At 47.6% G+C, this 15,600-nt stretch overlaps 4 protein-coding genes and 1 pseudogene across 5 annotated transcripts; 4 read left to right on the top strand and 1 right to left on the bottom strand.

Annotated features, from left to right (window-relative positions):
• The first annotated feature begins 1,915 nt into the window (after positions 1-1,915).
• On the top strand, positions 1,916-3,437 carry LOC103989896 (EPIDERMAL PATTERNING FACTOR-like protein 6). Its single transcript, XM_065157445.1, has 3 exons — positions 1,916-2,572; positions 2,711-2,751; positions 3,011-3,437. The coding sequence occupies exons 1-3, from the start codon at positions 2,461-2,463 to the stop codon at positions 3,224-3,226; spliced, it is 369 nt and encodes a 122-aa protein (XP_065013517.1). The 5' UTR covers positions 1,916-2,460; the 3' UTR covers positions 3,227-3,437.
• A 426-nt stretch (positions 3,438-3,863) lies between these two features.
• Positions 3,864-11,922, top strand: LOC103989678 (mini-chromosome maintenance complex-binding protein). 2 transcript variants are annotated; one of them, XM_065157291.1, is made up of 15 exons: positions 3,864-4,068; positions 4,443-4,556; positions 4,653-4,760; positions 5,117-5,242; positions 5,333-5,377; positions 6,456-6,569; positions 6,670-6,828; positions 7,545-7,619; positions 7,756-7,869; positions 8,009-8,211; positions 8,480-8,615; positions 8,819-9,043; positions 9,158-9,225; positions 9,301-9,430; positions 11,784-11,922. In XM_065157291.1, the coding sequence occupies exons 1-14, from the start codon at positions 3,889-3,891 to the stop codon at positions 9,413-9,415; spliced, it is 1,782 nt and encodes a 593-aa protein (XP_065013363.1). In that variant the 5' UTR covers positions 3,864-3,888; the 3' UTR covers positions 9,416-9,430; positions 11,784-11,922. The 2 variants fall into 2 exon arrangements, with proteins under 2 accessions (XP_065013363.1, XP_009406879.2); XM_009408604.3 differs by lacking the exon at positions 11,784-11,922 and having other exon boundaries at positions 9,301-9,550.
• On the bottom strand, positions 9,522-11,776 carry LOC135641679 (CBL-interacting protein kinase 29-like; annotated as a pseudogene).
• LOC135641469 (CBL-interacting serine/threonine-protein kinase 14-like) lies at positions 11,813-13,145 on the top strand. Its single transcript, XM_065156831.1, has 2 exons — positions 11,813-11,890; positions 12,036-13,145. Exons 1-2 carry the CDS (start codon positions 11,813-11,815, stop codon positions 13,143-13,145), a joined length of 1,188 nt encoding a protein of 395 aa, XP_065012903.1.
• A 1,119-nt stretch (positions 13,146-14,264) lies between these two features.
• On the top strand, positions 14,265-14,807 carry LOC135641470 (uncharacterized). The gene has a single exon (XM_065156832.1). The coding sequence runs from the start codon at positions 14,265-14,267 to the stop codon at positions 14,805-14,807; it is 543 nt and encodes a 180-aa protein (XP_065012904.1).
• The last annotated feature ends 793 nt before the right edge of the window (positions 14,808-15,600 follow it).

Consider the following 15,600-nt stretch of genomic DNA (forward strand, 5'->3'; position numbering starts at 1 on the left):
CTTATGAGCCTTTGGCTCCCCCACTCCTCAACCAATGTGGGACTAACTTGGCCCTATCATGTGACCCCCCCGATCGGTCACCCCTCGGTCGGACTCGGAGATCGGCCCCTCCCCACCCTCGAGGACGGGGGAATCCCGGCTTCAACGCCGAATCCATAAACAATGTTGATGGATTGATGCGCCAAAAAATGTTGATGGATTGATGCGTCGTGGCTGATAGAGTCAGCACGCCCTAGTCCACAGGGCAATGTTGGGAGTCTCTGGTCGGTTGAGCTAGGTTTTGAGACCGATCGAACACCACTTTGAGCATCGGGAGCGGGGTTTGATCAACGCCTTCTTGCTTGCGATGACAGCTTTCTTGCAAAAAAAGATCGTTGTCGGGTGTTTCCCGACTTTGGTCCCTCCGACGATCAAGTCAGTGGCGGGTTGGAGTTTTTTCTTTTTTTTCTTCCCCCTTGGCAGGGTCTCGGCCAGGTGCTTTTATGCTACCATATGAGAGTCGATCGTACGTGGGCATAGCGACCGATCCCCGGGAGATGAAGCGGTACCTTTGTGCGGTCGCTGCTCCGGATCGGCGCCATGCGGCGCTGTCCCGAGCTTTCCGGGACGGGACGTATTGAGCCACGCCTTGATACGATCTCTGGCTCGACACGTGGGAGTGCTCCTCTTGCTTACCCGGCTGCAGCGCTACGTGGCATCGGTCGTGACACGACATGGACCCAAAATATACCTTATTAACATCCATCACTCTCATGCGGAAGAAGAAGAAGATATCCCATCATATTCTAAGTTTATCGTAAAGTTTCATATTTCGATCTCGTCTTCATCATTTATCCTTTCGGAGAGAAAGATAAAAACTTACACGGCTACATATAGTGAGATTATCGATCATAAATCCAGTCCCTCGGATTCTGCTTCCTTCCATCTAATGATGGTTTCAATTGGATCCTCCACCTGGGGCCGACGGCGGCACGGGTTTTCCGGGAAGCATGGTGAAGAAGAGAGGCGCCGACGCCGACACCGGGAGCTTCCTCTTGGATCTCGAACGGGCGGTGGCAGCCTTCGTCAGGCCGCATGGCTTCTCGGCCCCAAGTCTCTGCAGTGACCGAACGACGAAGCTTGATTCCGGGACCTCCCCGGAGGTGGTGATCCCGTCGACAGGCCTAGCGGCGGTGCAGTATCGTTGGACGAGAACCAGCAGCAGAAGAAGAAAGGTGATAGCTTTGTCTTGAACTACCATGGCGGAAGACACAAAGAAGGCTTAATGGCGTGCGCAAAGGCGATTTATCGCGAAGGAGTAGGATTAGGAAGAGAAAGATGGATGTGTTGGCAAATGTAGAGAGGTCAGAGAAGCACTTGGAATCTTCTCTCGTTTGACTCTTCGCATGGTTTTGATCGTAAAATTCAACCAGGATTAATATCAAAGAGATTATTGCTAGTGGTTATCCCACAATACCACTGTCATTATCATCATCATTACACCTATACAGTTTAATCTTTAGAGATTACAGTGCACAATAACTGCAGGAGAGTGAAATCCAACCAAAGCAAAGTACAATAACAATAAACAGAATGTGAAATCTAACCAATACTGTCTCGTTCGAACCCATTAATCCTTTTGCAAAGGGTAAATGATAAAGATGAGATTCGAGCTTAAGATGTTAGGATAAGCTGTCAAAGTCTTGATCGACTAAGCTATAGCTGAACCCATTAATTGCATAACATTGACATATGATGAAGCAATTGTGCATCTCCATCCTAGTGTGTTGGAGTTCTTGCAAGCAGTGAAAGCTCTGTGGATGTCCATCGTAGCTGCAATTGGGGGCATGAAAAGCTTAAAGCCTCAAGACTAATTGCAGCATCTAGGCATAGGTTTCAGAAGCTACAACTGGCTGGATCGAGTGGAATTCATTAGCAGCAGTTTAAGGCAGTCTACTTAGGTGTCAATGTCCAAGGATGGTACCCACTTGCACTCCGAGTTCCTATCAAATGGCATCGGGCATATGCATATGGCTGTCAAATGGGTGCAGCAGAGCATCATCAGCAGAATAGAGCGCTTGTAGACCCAGCAAGACTGGTTCCGAATCCATCCCATTGGACTGAGACATCTGTAGTGAAGTATCGTTCCACAAGCTTGATCTCCAAGAGTCCCATCATCCACCATGCACTTCCGAATTGGACCCAAACCAGCAACTCATTGCCTTGTTTTCCTTTCACTCCGGTAGTGGATGCTCGACCTTTTGCTGCCGAGTGTGGTCCAATCCAAAGTTGGAGATCGAGTTCGCAGCTTTCGGGCATAAAGACAGCAGGAAGGAGGAGAGTGACGCAGGTGTTCCTTCGTTTTGGCATCAAAGAACGCATGCGGCAGGCGAGACAGACAAAGTGAGTGCTCAGAAGTGATTTGAGGTCTGCAGCACTCTGTTTTTGCTGCTGCTTCTTCGCGGACGAAGAGGTGTGGAAATGAGGAGTTGGACCAGGAAGGTGGCTCTCCTGAGCTGTGTCTCTTTGTGCTTCGTCTTCTTCGTCGCCTTCGCTATTCTCTTGGAAACAAGCAGTTGGAAAGCTTGTTCAGGTGAGCAGAATCCACTTCTCAGGTTCCACGCTCATCTAGCTGATACTTCATTCAGTGTTCATCTTTATCCTGTGTTACGTAAAACAGTATTAGATCTATGGATGGTTGTGTATCACTTTTACCTTTTTTATTTCTCAGTTGCAGAGATTAGAAGCGCGACAATGAAATCCTTTGTGCAGGTGCTCTCTCTCTCTCTTCTTCGTCATGCAAATCTTCTCCTGTAATTAAAGAATTTTCCTTGTTCTCCTGGGTAAATAATGTTGCTACGATGCGCCGTTGGTGCGACTGCGGCAAGCTCGGGCCTCCGGCGCAATATATAAAAATACGCTCTTTTTCCACTAAAATGCGCGGGATGGACGCGAGCTCACTCGCTACCATCAAGCGCACGTAAGCATGCTGATCGTACCGACTCGTTCTCGGAGCCACCGTATCTTGCAGGGTCCCCGGCGAGCACGCGAGCCGTCGGTGGCGGAGGGAGGACGCAGGAATCTAATGGGGCGGGGGTCGCGTCCTCCGCGGTGCACGTCCAAGTGCGGCAACTGCACCCCGTGCCTGCCGGTGCAGGTGGCCGTCCCCCCGGGGGCGCCCACCACCTTCGAGTACTACCCCGTGGCCTGGCGGTGCAAGTGCGGCGCCCATCTCTTCATGCCATGACGGCGTCCATCCGATCCCAGGCCGCATCCACATGCCCGGAGAGAAGGCGACAGCGGAGGAGCCCCGGCGACGACGCTCCCATGTCTTCCTTGCGCGGACACGGGAGAGAGCAGCGTGCACAATTGGGTTCCTCACTTACTATACTCTTATCATGAAACAGGACGTGAATGCACGCACGCTCACACGTCCTATGGATGTCTGCTACCATTACGGTTCGAGCTTCCACTATCTATGACAAGATGTATGTATATATATATATATATATATATATAAGTGCAGTGTTTAGGAAATATTTATTTTATATTTTGAATTAAAAATAAAAAAGGATATAATCTGGAATTGGTATGTGTTTTGACACGAACGAGGCTGGATATGATCCCAACGATGCGCGCCCAATCTAATGTACGCGTCACATTGCATCGCACCGGGTCACATATCGATGCGGTGCACTCCACGTGCATTGCGCGTGCCGAAGGCCCCCACCCTCGCCCTATGAACCGACCGAATGGTGTCCGGCGGGAAGATATCTGAGGTTGCCACGTCGTACGGGCTTCTTTGGGCGGGAATAGTTGTCGCTATGGCGGGAAACGATGGCTACTTTAATTCCCATCGGTTCCCATTTGCTCCGCCCCAGAGAGAGAGAGAGAGAGAGAGAGAGAGAGATGGTGGGACTGGCGTACGATTTCCTCGCGAACCCGCTTGGGGCCGTGCGCCTGGCGTTCGAGAAGGCGGTGGCGTCGTCTCCGCCCGACGCCGATCTGGCGGCGGCCTTCAGAGGCAAGGACTGGGGCGCCGTTGACCTCTTCCGCGACTTCCTCTTCGAGCAGGGCGGCCTTTCCCAGGTAAGTCTGTGGAAGAGGGCTTGTTGAAACCTAATTCCAGGTTTTGCTGCGACTCTTTAGTCCTATGCCTTTGAACCCCATGACAAGAGGAAGCAAAACCCTAAATTTTCGGCGTTTCAGTCATTGGCGGCGTCCCCCTTCATCAGATTCGGTTTTTAGGCGTTTTTTCTGAAATCGTTCTTCCTCTTTCTTCTTTCGAAGTCCAGCGCGTTTTATTGTCCAAACCTGGAAAGCCCTTGATTCTTGTTCTTCAGCAACTAACGCAAACCCTAGATTTCTTTCTGTAGGCAGTGAAAATTCTAATTTTTCGAGCTCAGTGATGCAAATACGAGTTTTCTTATACGACAAGCAATTCTTTGACCCTAAATCATCAGGTTCCCATTCTCGATGCATCGACGATACGATGGGTCCAACCCAACACTCTGGTTCGCTTCAGGGGAATGTTGCAAGATATGCTCGGCAATGAATTGTATGTCGGTGCTTACAAGGTTCTAGCTTCGCATCGCTTTTCCTTCTTGCATCTGTTTTTTTAATGCTCTTAGCTGTTGTGTTGATCTAAGTCAATTCTTGATTTCTGATAAAAGGATGTATCCACTTGGCGGACAAATAAGTTCACTGACGTGGCTCCTTCTCCTATGCCACCTGCATTTGAAACACAGCTCTGGGAAAGACATCTTTTTTACTGTGTTCCGGTGAGTTTCCGTGATCATTTGTATTAATTTCATGAGAATGGTTTCTATCGACCCGCCATCATGTATGTGTAGTGAGAAATAATACTTGCCGAATAATCTGGTATTGTTCTTTTTTGGGTATTGTGCTTCTATCTTTAGAGTGGAACTGATCATCTGTGTGATACAGAACTCGTCCTAGTGCTTGTAGCGTGTTTTTGAGAAGAAAGGTGGGAAGATAATTAACTTGATGGGAAACATGTGATGGGAAAAGAGGAAATTGAAAGGGAAAATGCTGTGAAATTCCATGCAATACAATGCATCTCGTACTGATCTTGCAAATTTCCCATCAGTTACAAGTTTTTGCATCTGGTTTCCAGGTTCCAGGACAGAATTCATGGACAATGGAGCCTTCCCCCTCTCCAGGTGAAAGAAACATGTCAAGCTCTGCATCCCAACATGGAGTAAAACGTGGAAGGAACACAGAAGATGATATGGACTTAAATGTGATTCTTTATGTCTTTGTGCCATATCCCCCTTAATATATTAATTAGTAGCCGCCCTATATTGATCTCATGAAGCATTATTCTTTACAGGTATCATATAATGGGGATGAGGGTTCTTCAAACATGAAGAAGCAGGTTAACTTTAAGATTATTTCAGAAATATGGTCAGGAAATTTTGAACAAATGAAATGACATTTATTTTCCTTGGCCAATGATAGCTTAATAAGTACATTTGTTGATGCTTAGTGGTTTGACTTGACATGCACATTTTTGTTGAGAACTGCGTCAAGGAGGGTTTTGTGTTGAAACATAAACCACTACTATGATATGTTGACTTTTTTTTAATTGACATATTTTATGTTCGGTTGTCCATAGTACCACTTAAGGATTAAAAACTAGGTCAAATACTAGTTTCAACAATTGGTTTGATTAGTGTGATGCTGGTATATTAGGTGTTGTATTAACCCGTACCACTTAGTATGACCCTAAGATAGCAAAAAAAAAAATGACATTGATCTATATGGTTCGTGGCTGGTCCTTATTCAAACTGGTGAATATTAATAGGTACATATTGGTTTGACCTGCATTTGATTACTTCACTCCACTCCATTTGACTATAAATAACTGCCTCTTGAACTGATTCAAAAAGGCTATTGCATCAGAAGATATACTCATGTCTTTCCATGGAAAATTTAATGTCATTATAATAAACCAAATGGGCATGCTCCAACAATCAGGTCTTCTAACCTAGCTTTGTATCATGCTTGGAAAATGTATGAGGCAGTCATTATAGTGGATTCTCCAAGATTCAGTATATCTAGGTTGAAGGATCAGGGTGCATCGTCAGCATTTATTTTGGCTAAATAGGAACTATACACCTTGAGTATCTGTTATGCTATCCTACAATCTTAGGCAACCTTGGCTTTCAAGCATATGAGATCCTTTCTTGTAATTACGTTGTCACATTTTGGTTGCTTATTTTGAAATTCTTGCATAACTAGGAATGTGGGTTGTTGATGTGAATGGTTATGCAGTTGAATTTGAATATTACGACATTTATAGAAGTTCATTAACATTTTTAATTTTTGATATGAAAATCATAGTTTCCTTTTCTATTATTAACTGATGGATCTGTTTTTTTTCTGAGTTTGGCATGAACTACATCAAATCATTGCTACTTCTTTAAAATGGATAACTTTCTTCTCTTCTGCAGAAGGAAGATGAGTCTACATGTCAGTCCTCTGGTTCATCAGAGGACTTGGTGAAACATGGTGGTGACTTATTGCTCAAAAATGGTGATTCAAGTTGTCTTTCATGCTTAGTGAAGGTAAATCTTCTGTAGTTTTCTTGTTTAATTTTTTTAGCTAATGCCTTCAGGATATACCGCATGTTACTTGACAGTCTCAGTGGCAATTGAATATTTACAGATCTATGACATGCCAGAAAGTCATTTAAAGTTGAATGATGTCTTTGAGTTTATTGGTATTTACACATTTGATCCGGAGCTTGCTGGTCATAAGGATAATTCTGATGATCTAATGTACGACCTATTTGAGGACCCAATGGCTCATTTACCTCCCAGTAAGGTTAGTCAACTTATTATGTTTACTTTGTACATTGCTTATCTAACTAGTTGATATGAGTTGTCTTCATTTGGTTTGGCTAGCGATAGAGTATCTGAAGTTATAGATAACTGACTGTAATTTGTGGGAGAAGAAATGCTTTTGTTTCCCATCCTAACTGGAACATCCTTCTGATTTCATTTTCTATCCAACATCTAGTGCAATGGCAAGGCTGCAATGTCCTTTGGTTTAATTAGAATTAATTGATGTGAGCTGTATTGGGATTATTAAAATATATGATCCAGATGTTTGCAGCTGTAATTTGTTCTAACCACATGGCTGATTTTGCTGATGTTGTACTGTTGCTTAGATTTCTTAATTAGATGAGCTTTTGATCTGGACTAGAGTCAAAAGTAGAATCTGTCAATATATTATGTACTTATTTGCAGAGTGGCCACTCTTATCAGAAAATCCTTCCAAGTAATCAGGAAATCTTTTATTTGTCCATTATTATTATGCAATGGTTTGGCCAAACTACAGGAAATCTTTACCAAGTTGTCATGTCCATTTAAGTTCCACTATTTGTCAAATCTGAATCCCCCTGTTGCATTTCAGTAATCTGCGTGATAAGTAAGATTTCATTTAAGTGACCGCTAGCTATTTCTTCTTTAAGGCTGATGTAGATGTTCCTCTTCTTTTTCCCCTCAACAAATTGACCTGTTAAGCTCTACTCCATTCAGGTACCACGTCTTCATTGTTTAATATGTCGGAAGTTGGTTATTCAAGATTTTCTTCCCAATTCACCTGTCATTGAGGTAAAATTGCTACTATTACATTGCTTACATGGATATAATCTTGCAGCAAAAAAAAGTATCCACTGTCTTATATTTTATTAACATTTTTTTTAAACTTTCAAGACTGATAATGTTGACATGGATTTTTTTTGTGCAGCCTTTACCTAATATGATCAGAAAAATTCGAGAATCTTTACTTTTGCATCTTAGTGCTGTTCTTGGCAATGATGAAGTGGCAGCACAATATCTATTATTGCATCTTCTTTCGAGGGTATATTCTCCATGCGCCCTTTCTTTTTCCTAATGATACTTAAGTTCTATTTACCAAAAATTTTGTAAACTTACACCTTAGTAATTCAATATTGGGTTGGTCTTTTGACATGGGGCTTATTTGATAACCTCCTGAGCAGATCCGAGCTCAGGTTGATGTGATTACAGTGGGCAAGTTGTCACTAAACCTCACTGGTTTTACCAGAGAAAGTGCATCAATATTTGGCTGCCAGCTCACTAATGCAGTTGAGGAACTCTTGCCTTTCACACATGCTATTCCTCTCACAATAGAGTACCTGAACAATGCGACACTTCAACCTAGAAAAGACAACAAGACAGGAAGGTAGGAGATTCCTGGTGAGACCTTCATGATATTGCTTGAGAATGTACAGAAGCCAGCAGAATCTCATTTTTTGTTCTTAATATTAGCACATTGTGAGAGTGACAATAGTGCAATTGTTGTGCTTACTTGTAGTTCCTGATCAGCACAAAACCCTACTTGTAGCTGATAACTGATGTTTCTCCCTAGTCTAGCTTCTGTATGCTTTTCAGACTGAGGTCATTTTTGTCTAAATCCTTATTGATAATCATCACATTGTTGTATGTCTCAGACTGGTGGCTGGAGTGCTGCAGTTGGCACAAGGTACTCACCTGACAATAGATGAGACTCGAATGCAGAATGGAGCCCTCAACTCGAATGGTGTTGAGAATGCTAGGTTACTTAAGCATTTGTTGGAGTGGCAAAAGGTGAGTTCTGACTTATTAAGATAGCCGACTTCAATAATAAGCCCACGGAATCTTGGTGCTCATCCCTTTACTGTTCTTTGAAGTAGAACTTAGTGTTCAGATGAACTTCCAAAATTACCAAATTTTGTTGCTTAATTGCATTTTAACTGAAAATTGATCCATTTTGTTTGCAAGATGAGACTTGTAAGTTGATGACGATGCAGGTTGAATACGACTTTGAATACTACAACTTGGAGATGGCTGCTGATGTCCAATTACTTATCATCTCAGAGGGTAAATCTAATATCCTTCCCGCAGATTTGGTGTTACCTTTTTGTCCAAAATCTGTTGCTTCAGTAAATGCAACTGGTGAGAAACTTCAAGCTTGGAGATGGTACTTGGCCACCATGAGGTCTCTCCAGCACTCCAGTGAACCTGAAACGAGTCAAGTATGGTTATCCAACCCCGGATTTTATTCTATCAAAGTTACTTTTCATTCTAGAAGATGACAATGAAACGACACTCGAGTGTTATTAATTGCATTTCAACAAAAAAAATTGTAGATACTACAAGATGAAATGGTTGCAGCCATGCAGGAAGATCGAAGCTTGGGCTGCTCTGGCCTGACCAGGTTTGAATTAATTGTTGCTCTATCGACCAAACTCTATGATCTCCATTCATCTCAATTCTTCGGTGTCGTTTGCAGATGGCTAACAATGGCTGAACTGATGTCTGCAAGCTTCGGTGAGAAGTGTCTCACCTTGGAGCACTGGCAGATGATAAAGGAACTGGAAAGGCTTAGGAAGGAGAGGCTCCAGTGACATGGGGGTAACCTGGTCAGTGCATTAAACCTCTTGCATACAACGCAATGGTTTTCAACTGTACACTTTTCTGTATTCAAGCGTAACATTTTGGGAGTCTTGCAAATCTTAGACGTCTTGATCCTAAAACATTAATGGAGCAGAATTCATTTTGCTGTTCATTAGCTTGAGGAAAGAAGCACTACAAGTGTTTACATGCGTATGATATTACGTAGCTGACTGCCGCGTAAACCTCACAAGCCGAGGTTGGCGGGCCTCAGCTTCTCCTTCCACAATCTTCCGGCGGCTCCAATGCCCTTCTCCACCTCGACCACCGCCACGCCGTCAGTCAACCGGTAAATCTCCACCCTCAGAATGAACTCCCCGTTTTGCCCCTCGACCACCGCGCCCAGTCCCTTCTCGCTCTCCCTCTTCACCACCAAGCCCTCCCCCTTTCCCACCTGCTTGACTCGGTCCATGATCTCGTTTGTCGGCTCGGCCGATGCGAATCGCTCTCGGTCCGACGACGTATCCACGAAGAAGCCCGAGAGATCGAGCCCCGAGGAGAAGGAGATGAGGTCGAAGGCGTTCATCTCCCTGCCACGCCGGCTATGGTGGTGCCTAACCACGGAGCCATCATCGCGGGGCCACGTTGTGGTCGCCCATTGGTCCGCGTCGAGGCCTCTAGCGAACCAGGGGTCTTAGGCGGATGCCATCGATAGAGATGTGGGTGGCGGGATTGGGGTCGAGAAGGCGAGCGATGAGGCGCCTGAGAGCGGGCGAGGTCCACCTGGGACAACGGTGGTGGTCGCGGTAGATTTTGCGGTAGAGGGACGAGAGATTGGGGTCGTTAAAGGGGAGGTAACCGGCGTTGAGCACGAAGAGGATCACCTCGTGTTGTGGGAAACACGGTTGGGTTCGGGTCCGAATGATCGGGGATCTTGCTGAGCGACTCTTGAGACTACTGAGGTGATCGATTGCGGTGGTCCGATCGCGACGAGACAACCGTTTCCTCTGGAAGGGAACTCCTTGCCTAGGCATGTAGTGGGAGGCACTCCGTTTTCGTCCTTGCACACAGGTCGAGTCGGGAAGCTCAACCCGACCCCTCCGACGATCAAATTAGTTGATAGTCACAGACGGTTTTTGTCTTTGTTCTCCCCCCTGCTCCTTCCTTAGAGCGAAGGTATTTATAGGAAAGGTTATCGTTGCCTGATGTGTCCGCTTGTAGGGAGCAGGATCGTATTCCTGGTAACGTCTGACACCAGTGTTGGCGTGGCGTGAAGGATTGGGCTCGCGCAGGATATTAATGTGCCTCGATTGACGTTTCGATCAGGTTTGACCAGGTGCTATCAGGTCAATCGAGGCACGAGGCGTCATCCGGACGCAGCTGACGTTAACCCGCATCCCATCACCATTATTGCTCTTATCACCGGGCTTGCACGTAAGTCAAACCGAGACATGGATCATTATTTTGGAAGAGCTGGTGTCAATGCACGTCCCATCGTCATTATTGCCCTCGTCACCCCGCACGACCATGTGTCCGCCTTCGCCCCGTCGTACCTTCCCGTCTTCTTCCTCGATAGGATTTCCGGCGCCACGGACGCTGGCGTACCGCATTGGGTGTGGAGGGGGTGGTTACCGTCGTTGCCCTCGGAAGAGGTGCGGCCAAGGGCGGCGAGCCCGAAGTCGGAGACCTTGAGGTCACCGGCGTCGTCGAGGAGTAGGTTCTCCGGCTTAAGGTCCCGGTGGAAGACGCCTAGGGAATGGCAGTAGGTGACGGCGGAGATGAGCTGGCGGAAGATTCGGCGGCAGAGGTCCTCCGGAAGGCGGCCGCGGTCCTCGACACGGGAAAAGAGCTCGCCGCCCTTGGCGAGCTCGAGGACGAGGTACACTTTGGAGCGGGAGGCGAGCAGCTCGTGGACGCGGACGATGTAGGGGTGCCGGAGCCGGCGGAGGGCTAAGATCTCGCGGATGAATGAGCCGCCGTCTGCGTGGTGGCGAGGGTTGGCAAAGACCTTGATGGCGACGCCGTGGCCAGAGGAGACGTGGCGGGCGTGGTAGACCTTTGCGGAGGCGCCGCGGCCGAAGAGGCGGCCCAGCTCGTACTTGCCGAATATGACCTTGGCAGGCGGCGCACTGCCACTGAAGTCCGTCATGTTTGATAAGGAGGGATGCTGAGATATCAGGAGAATATGCAAGCAGAAGAAGGCGTCGTTTTCCGACGTGAAAGCAAACAACATTCTATGCATTCTTCTGCGTCACTAACATCTCACTCGCAAAGGAACATGAGAGGAACACGGACGCCTCGCTTAGCTTTGACCTCCTTCCTCACCGTCATCGATTCGCGGACCGAGTACCTAACATCTTTTCCTGGTTGCTTCCTCCTCAGCTCTCCGTGGAATTGACGAGAGGCGATCGATGCGGCCATCAAACAGTTGCCGTCGTCTCTACCGGACCGAAGGAGATCACGGCCAAAAGGTCCAGAAAAAGCCAGGCGTACGTCATACCGAAACAGGGGAGGGCAGTTCAGGATGGGTCCTCGGGAAGAAGAAAGCGACCCGTCGCCCTGAGAAAGACATTTTTAACTGGACAGCCTGCGGAGGGGGGACAGAGAGATACGGAGAAGACGACGTGAAAACAGAGTGAGCTCCTCCGTGAGATCTTTGCTCTTCGACGCCTCCGCCACCGCCACATCATCTGCCTCCACGAGGTCCTCGCCTCCCGGTCCAAGGTGTACCTCGTCCTCGAGTTCGCGCGGGGCGGGGATCTCTCCTCCCGCTTGAACTCCCGCGGCCACTTTTCGGAGGAGCTCTGCCGCCGGATCTTTCGTCAGCTCCTTTTGGCCGTCGCCTACTGCCACTCTCGCGGCGTCTTTCACCGGGACCTCAAGCCCGATAACCTCCTTCTCGACGACACCGGCAACCTCATGGTCTCCGACTTCGGGTTGGCCGCCCTTGGCCGCTCTTCTTCAGAAGGCGGTAACGGTGACCACCTCCTCAGCAGCCAACGCGGGACGCGAGGATTCAAGGCGCCGGAGATCCTATCAAGGCAGGATTACGACGGGGCGAAGGTGGGCATTTGGTCGTGCGGGGTGATCCTCTACCAGCTCAACGCCGGCTACCTCCCCTTCAAGGACCACGACAACCCCATGTCGCTCTACCGCGAGATCCACCACCAAGGCCACCGCAGCTTCCCCCTCCGGACGCCACCCGCTCTCCGCCGCCTCATCGCCCGACTCCTCGACCCCAACCCCGCCACCCGCATCTCCATTGATGGCATCCTCCGCGACTCCTGGTTCGCCAAGGACTTTGACGCCGACCAGTGGGCGGCCATGATGCGGCCCCGCCGCAACAACCCCGGCGCCGGGCAGCACGACCGCCGGCTTGGCGGTGAGCTCACCGCCTTCGACATGATCGTCTCCTCCCCGGGGCTCGACCTCTCGGGCCTCTTCCTGGATACGGCGTCGCGAGAGCGATTCGCATCGGTCGAGCCGGTGGACAAGATCATAGACCGGGTCGAGCAGGTGGGGAAGGCAGACGGCTTGTCAGTGGTGAGGGACGAGTGGGAGAGGCGGTCGGGCACGGTGGTCGAGGGGCAAAACGGAGATTTCATGCTGAAGGTGGAGGTTTACCGGTTAACCGGCGACACCTCGGTGGTGGAGGTGGAGATGGAGGCGTGCAGCGGAGCGGTCGGAAGATTCTGGAACGAGAAGCTGAGGCCGGCGTTGGTGGACCGGGTCGGAGACCGCTGACCCGCGGTTTAAACCGGTTTGTTCTTAATTCAACAAAAAGAAAAGTACAAATAAATTATCTCTGTTAGTAATCCTGGTTCAATCGCTTCAAGATTCGTGAGATCTTTGAACATCTTATCCGTTGATGCTTTCTTCTGCAAGAACCCTGCAATGAATCACACAGGTCATCCATGAAGTGGATTGAGAGATCACAATATAGATCTTTCTGTGATCTAAATTGGATTCTGACTGCAAATGTCAGGTTGGGCTATTTATTGTCCATTTAGTCAAGTTTCAGATCCTTCCATAAACTAATGAACATTTCATGCCGATTCCATCGTCCTCCCACCAATCTTGATTTAGGCTTTTGAACCTAATCCTCCCAGGGAAGAAGTCATCATCATCTGATGTACAAATTACTAACTGCTGCGTTATTTCTTGTTCAGTCCCATTTCTTACTTGACTTGGGGTGAGAACTCACATGCCGAGTCTCAAAATCATCCATCAAAGTTGGTGTGTTCTTGAAGAAGCAGAATACGAAGATATTTCAGGTTATTTTTTGCAGTGCAAGACAAACAAGTATAGTGATTGCATACTGAATGCAGCACAAGAATGTGTGACAGCAATCCTGTCTTCAACCACTACTCATCCCATCCTTTTCAGCTCACTATATTTTTGTTCCTCCAACGACTCCTTTTGGTATCATGGAGAGCCCAATGAGCTACTGGAAGGCAGATAGAAGGCCACATCTTGCAGTGACAGGTGCATTCACAACTACTGCTTCCTATCTCTCACATTCCTTCCATGAACTGCACCCAATTTGATTTGGAGGTCAATTGCCACTCCAACTAATACCAAGAAACAGATCCATGGCGAGTCAATTGATATATCCGTAGCTGAACTCCTCCCCCTTGTCATCATCACACTGTGAGCTCATGTTGAAATGTTCATCCTTTGGCAACGTAGAACTGCTCCTTTATAAGGTCAGAAACCTTTGGCCAACAGCCCACACACATTGGCTATGCTCTTCAACATGATCTTTCTTTAATGTTCATTCTGTCCTACATATCAGAATTACCAGGAAGCCCAGCATTCATCTCTCTCTCTCTCTCTCTCTCTCTCTCTCTGTGATAGCTGAGGATGATCTCGAGTAGCTCAGAGCTTCCAAAACCATGCCTCCAGATCAAGCAAGATGGCAAGGTCTACTCCAGGCTGCTGTCCACGGAGAGCTCCATGGCCAATTCTTCCTTTAGAGTCTACTACGGGGTGGCTTCAGGAGCTGTGCCATTCTTGTGGGAGTCTCAGCCTGGAACGCCCAAGCACACCATATCGGTGGCCGACCTGCCTCCTCTCACTCCTCCACCCTCCTACTACTACTGCAACATCACCGGGAGCAAGAACTCCAGGAGATCCGCCAGGTCCGGTCTCCTCCACACCATACTCCCCAGGCTGGGCTTGGGGAAGCCCCACAGGTCGCCCTCCTCCCCGTCCATGTCGTTCTCGTCATCTTCCTCGTTGTCCCTGGCCAATTCTGTCAGCTCCGGTCATCGCAGAAGACCCTTGAGCCCAAGGTCGTCCTTCTCATGGACGGGCGACGACGATGAGGAGTCCACTGGCGGGTCCCGAGCACCAACACTCTGCTTCGGGGCGAGGCACAGGGCGGCCTCTCCGCGGTGCTCATGAAGAGGTTGATGTCGCCGGTCACCGGTATGTGCGCGCGGTGAACTCTGTGGTGTGAAGTGTTCATCTTGCCTTGGAATAATAATCTTGGCTTGAAAGTTTGTATGAGCAGTGAGCACAGCTCATGCTCTTTCTTTAGATCTTAGATCATCTTTACTCTCTACCACTGTCATCTTCACTTAGGTTTCATGTAATCGTGACAGTATAAATTGGAGTCTTGCTGTTTCAAATGTGATGGTAATAGCTTTGTTCACCATCCAGCTTTGGAAGAACATGTGGGTTGGTTGTATCCTAGTGTTGTTGGCGAGGAGCATACTACTACTTGAATCAATGTCAAATCATATCACTCCATGGTTCTGTCATTGGTAGAATCATTAAAATCATATATATCAACATCAAGAATGATGAAGATAGAAACAGCTTCCTGCTCTGCTCTTCTTCTTCTTCTTTTATATTTTCTACTCTGTTCTGAGACTTGCTTGGTTACATTTGATGCAAGTTTATTGGTGTTTGTCCCTCTCCCTGTGGAAGAGATCCATCTTCTCATGCATTTTTTGTTGGTCTGATGAAGAATTCTAATCTGCAAAGAACACATTTCAAGTTACATCCAGCTAAAAACTCATCCTTTTAGCAGCACATTAAGATCTCAAATGTCAAGCTAAAGAACCATGCTTTCCTCAAGAAACAAACCACAAAGAGTGCCGCAATTGAAGCAGAAGCTTCAGCTTGTCACTTCTCCAACCTCCTTGGATTTGTCACCCACACACCATCTGCTTGGCAGTCTTTAAATTCAACC

The sequence above is a fragment of the Musa acuminata genome, chromosome BXJ3-6 (assembly GCF_036884655.1).
Source record: "Musa acuminata AAA Group cultivar baxijiao chromosome BXJ3-6, Cavendish_Baxijiao_AAA, whole genome shotgun sequence".
NCBI lineage: Eukaryota > Viridiplantae > Streptophyta > Magnoliopsida > Zingiberales > Musaceae > Musa > Musa acuminata.

Excerpts from the sequence above, each read along its gene's own strand:
- LOC103989896 (XM_065157445.1), top strand. The coding sequence starts at position 2,461 with ATGAGGAGTTGGACCAGGAAGGTGGCTCTCCTGAGCTGTGTCTCTTTG. Across the intron at positions 2,573-2,710 it reads CAGTTGGAAAGCTTGTTCAG|TTGCAGAGATTAGAAGCGCG; the intron begins GTGAGCAGAATC and ends TTTATTTCTCAG. Across the intron at positions 2,752-3,010 it reads CAATGAAATCCTTTGTGCAG|GGTCCCCGGCGAGCACGCGA; the intron begins GTGCTCTCTCTC and ends CGTATCTTGCAG.
- LOC103989678 (XM_065157291.1), top strand. The coding sequence starts at position 3,889 with ATGGTGGGACTGGCGTACGATTTCCTCGCGAACCCGCTTGGGGCCGTG. Across the intron at positions 4,069-4,442 it reads AGCAGGGCGGCCTTTCCCAG|GTTCCCATTCTCGATGCATC; the intron begins GTAAGTCTGTGG and ends CTAAATCATCAG. Across the intron at positions 5,378-6,455 it reads CTTCAAACATGAAGAAGCAG|AAGGAAGATGAGTCTACATG; the intron begins GTTAACTTTAAG and ends TCTCTTCTGCAG.
- LOC135641469 (XM_065156831.1), top strand. The coding sequence starts at position 11,813 with ATGCGGCCATCAAACAGTTGCCGTCGTCTCTACCGGACCGAAGGAGAT. Across the intron at positions 11,891-12,035 it reads AGGTCCAGAAAAAGCCAGGC|AGTGAGCTCCTCCGTGAGAT; the intron begins GTACGTCATACC and ends ACGTGAAAACAG.
- LOC135641470 (XM_065156832.1), top strand. The coding sequence starts at position 14,265 with ATGATCTCGAGTAGCTCAGAGCTTCCAAAACCATGCCTCCAGATCAAG.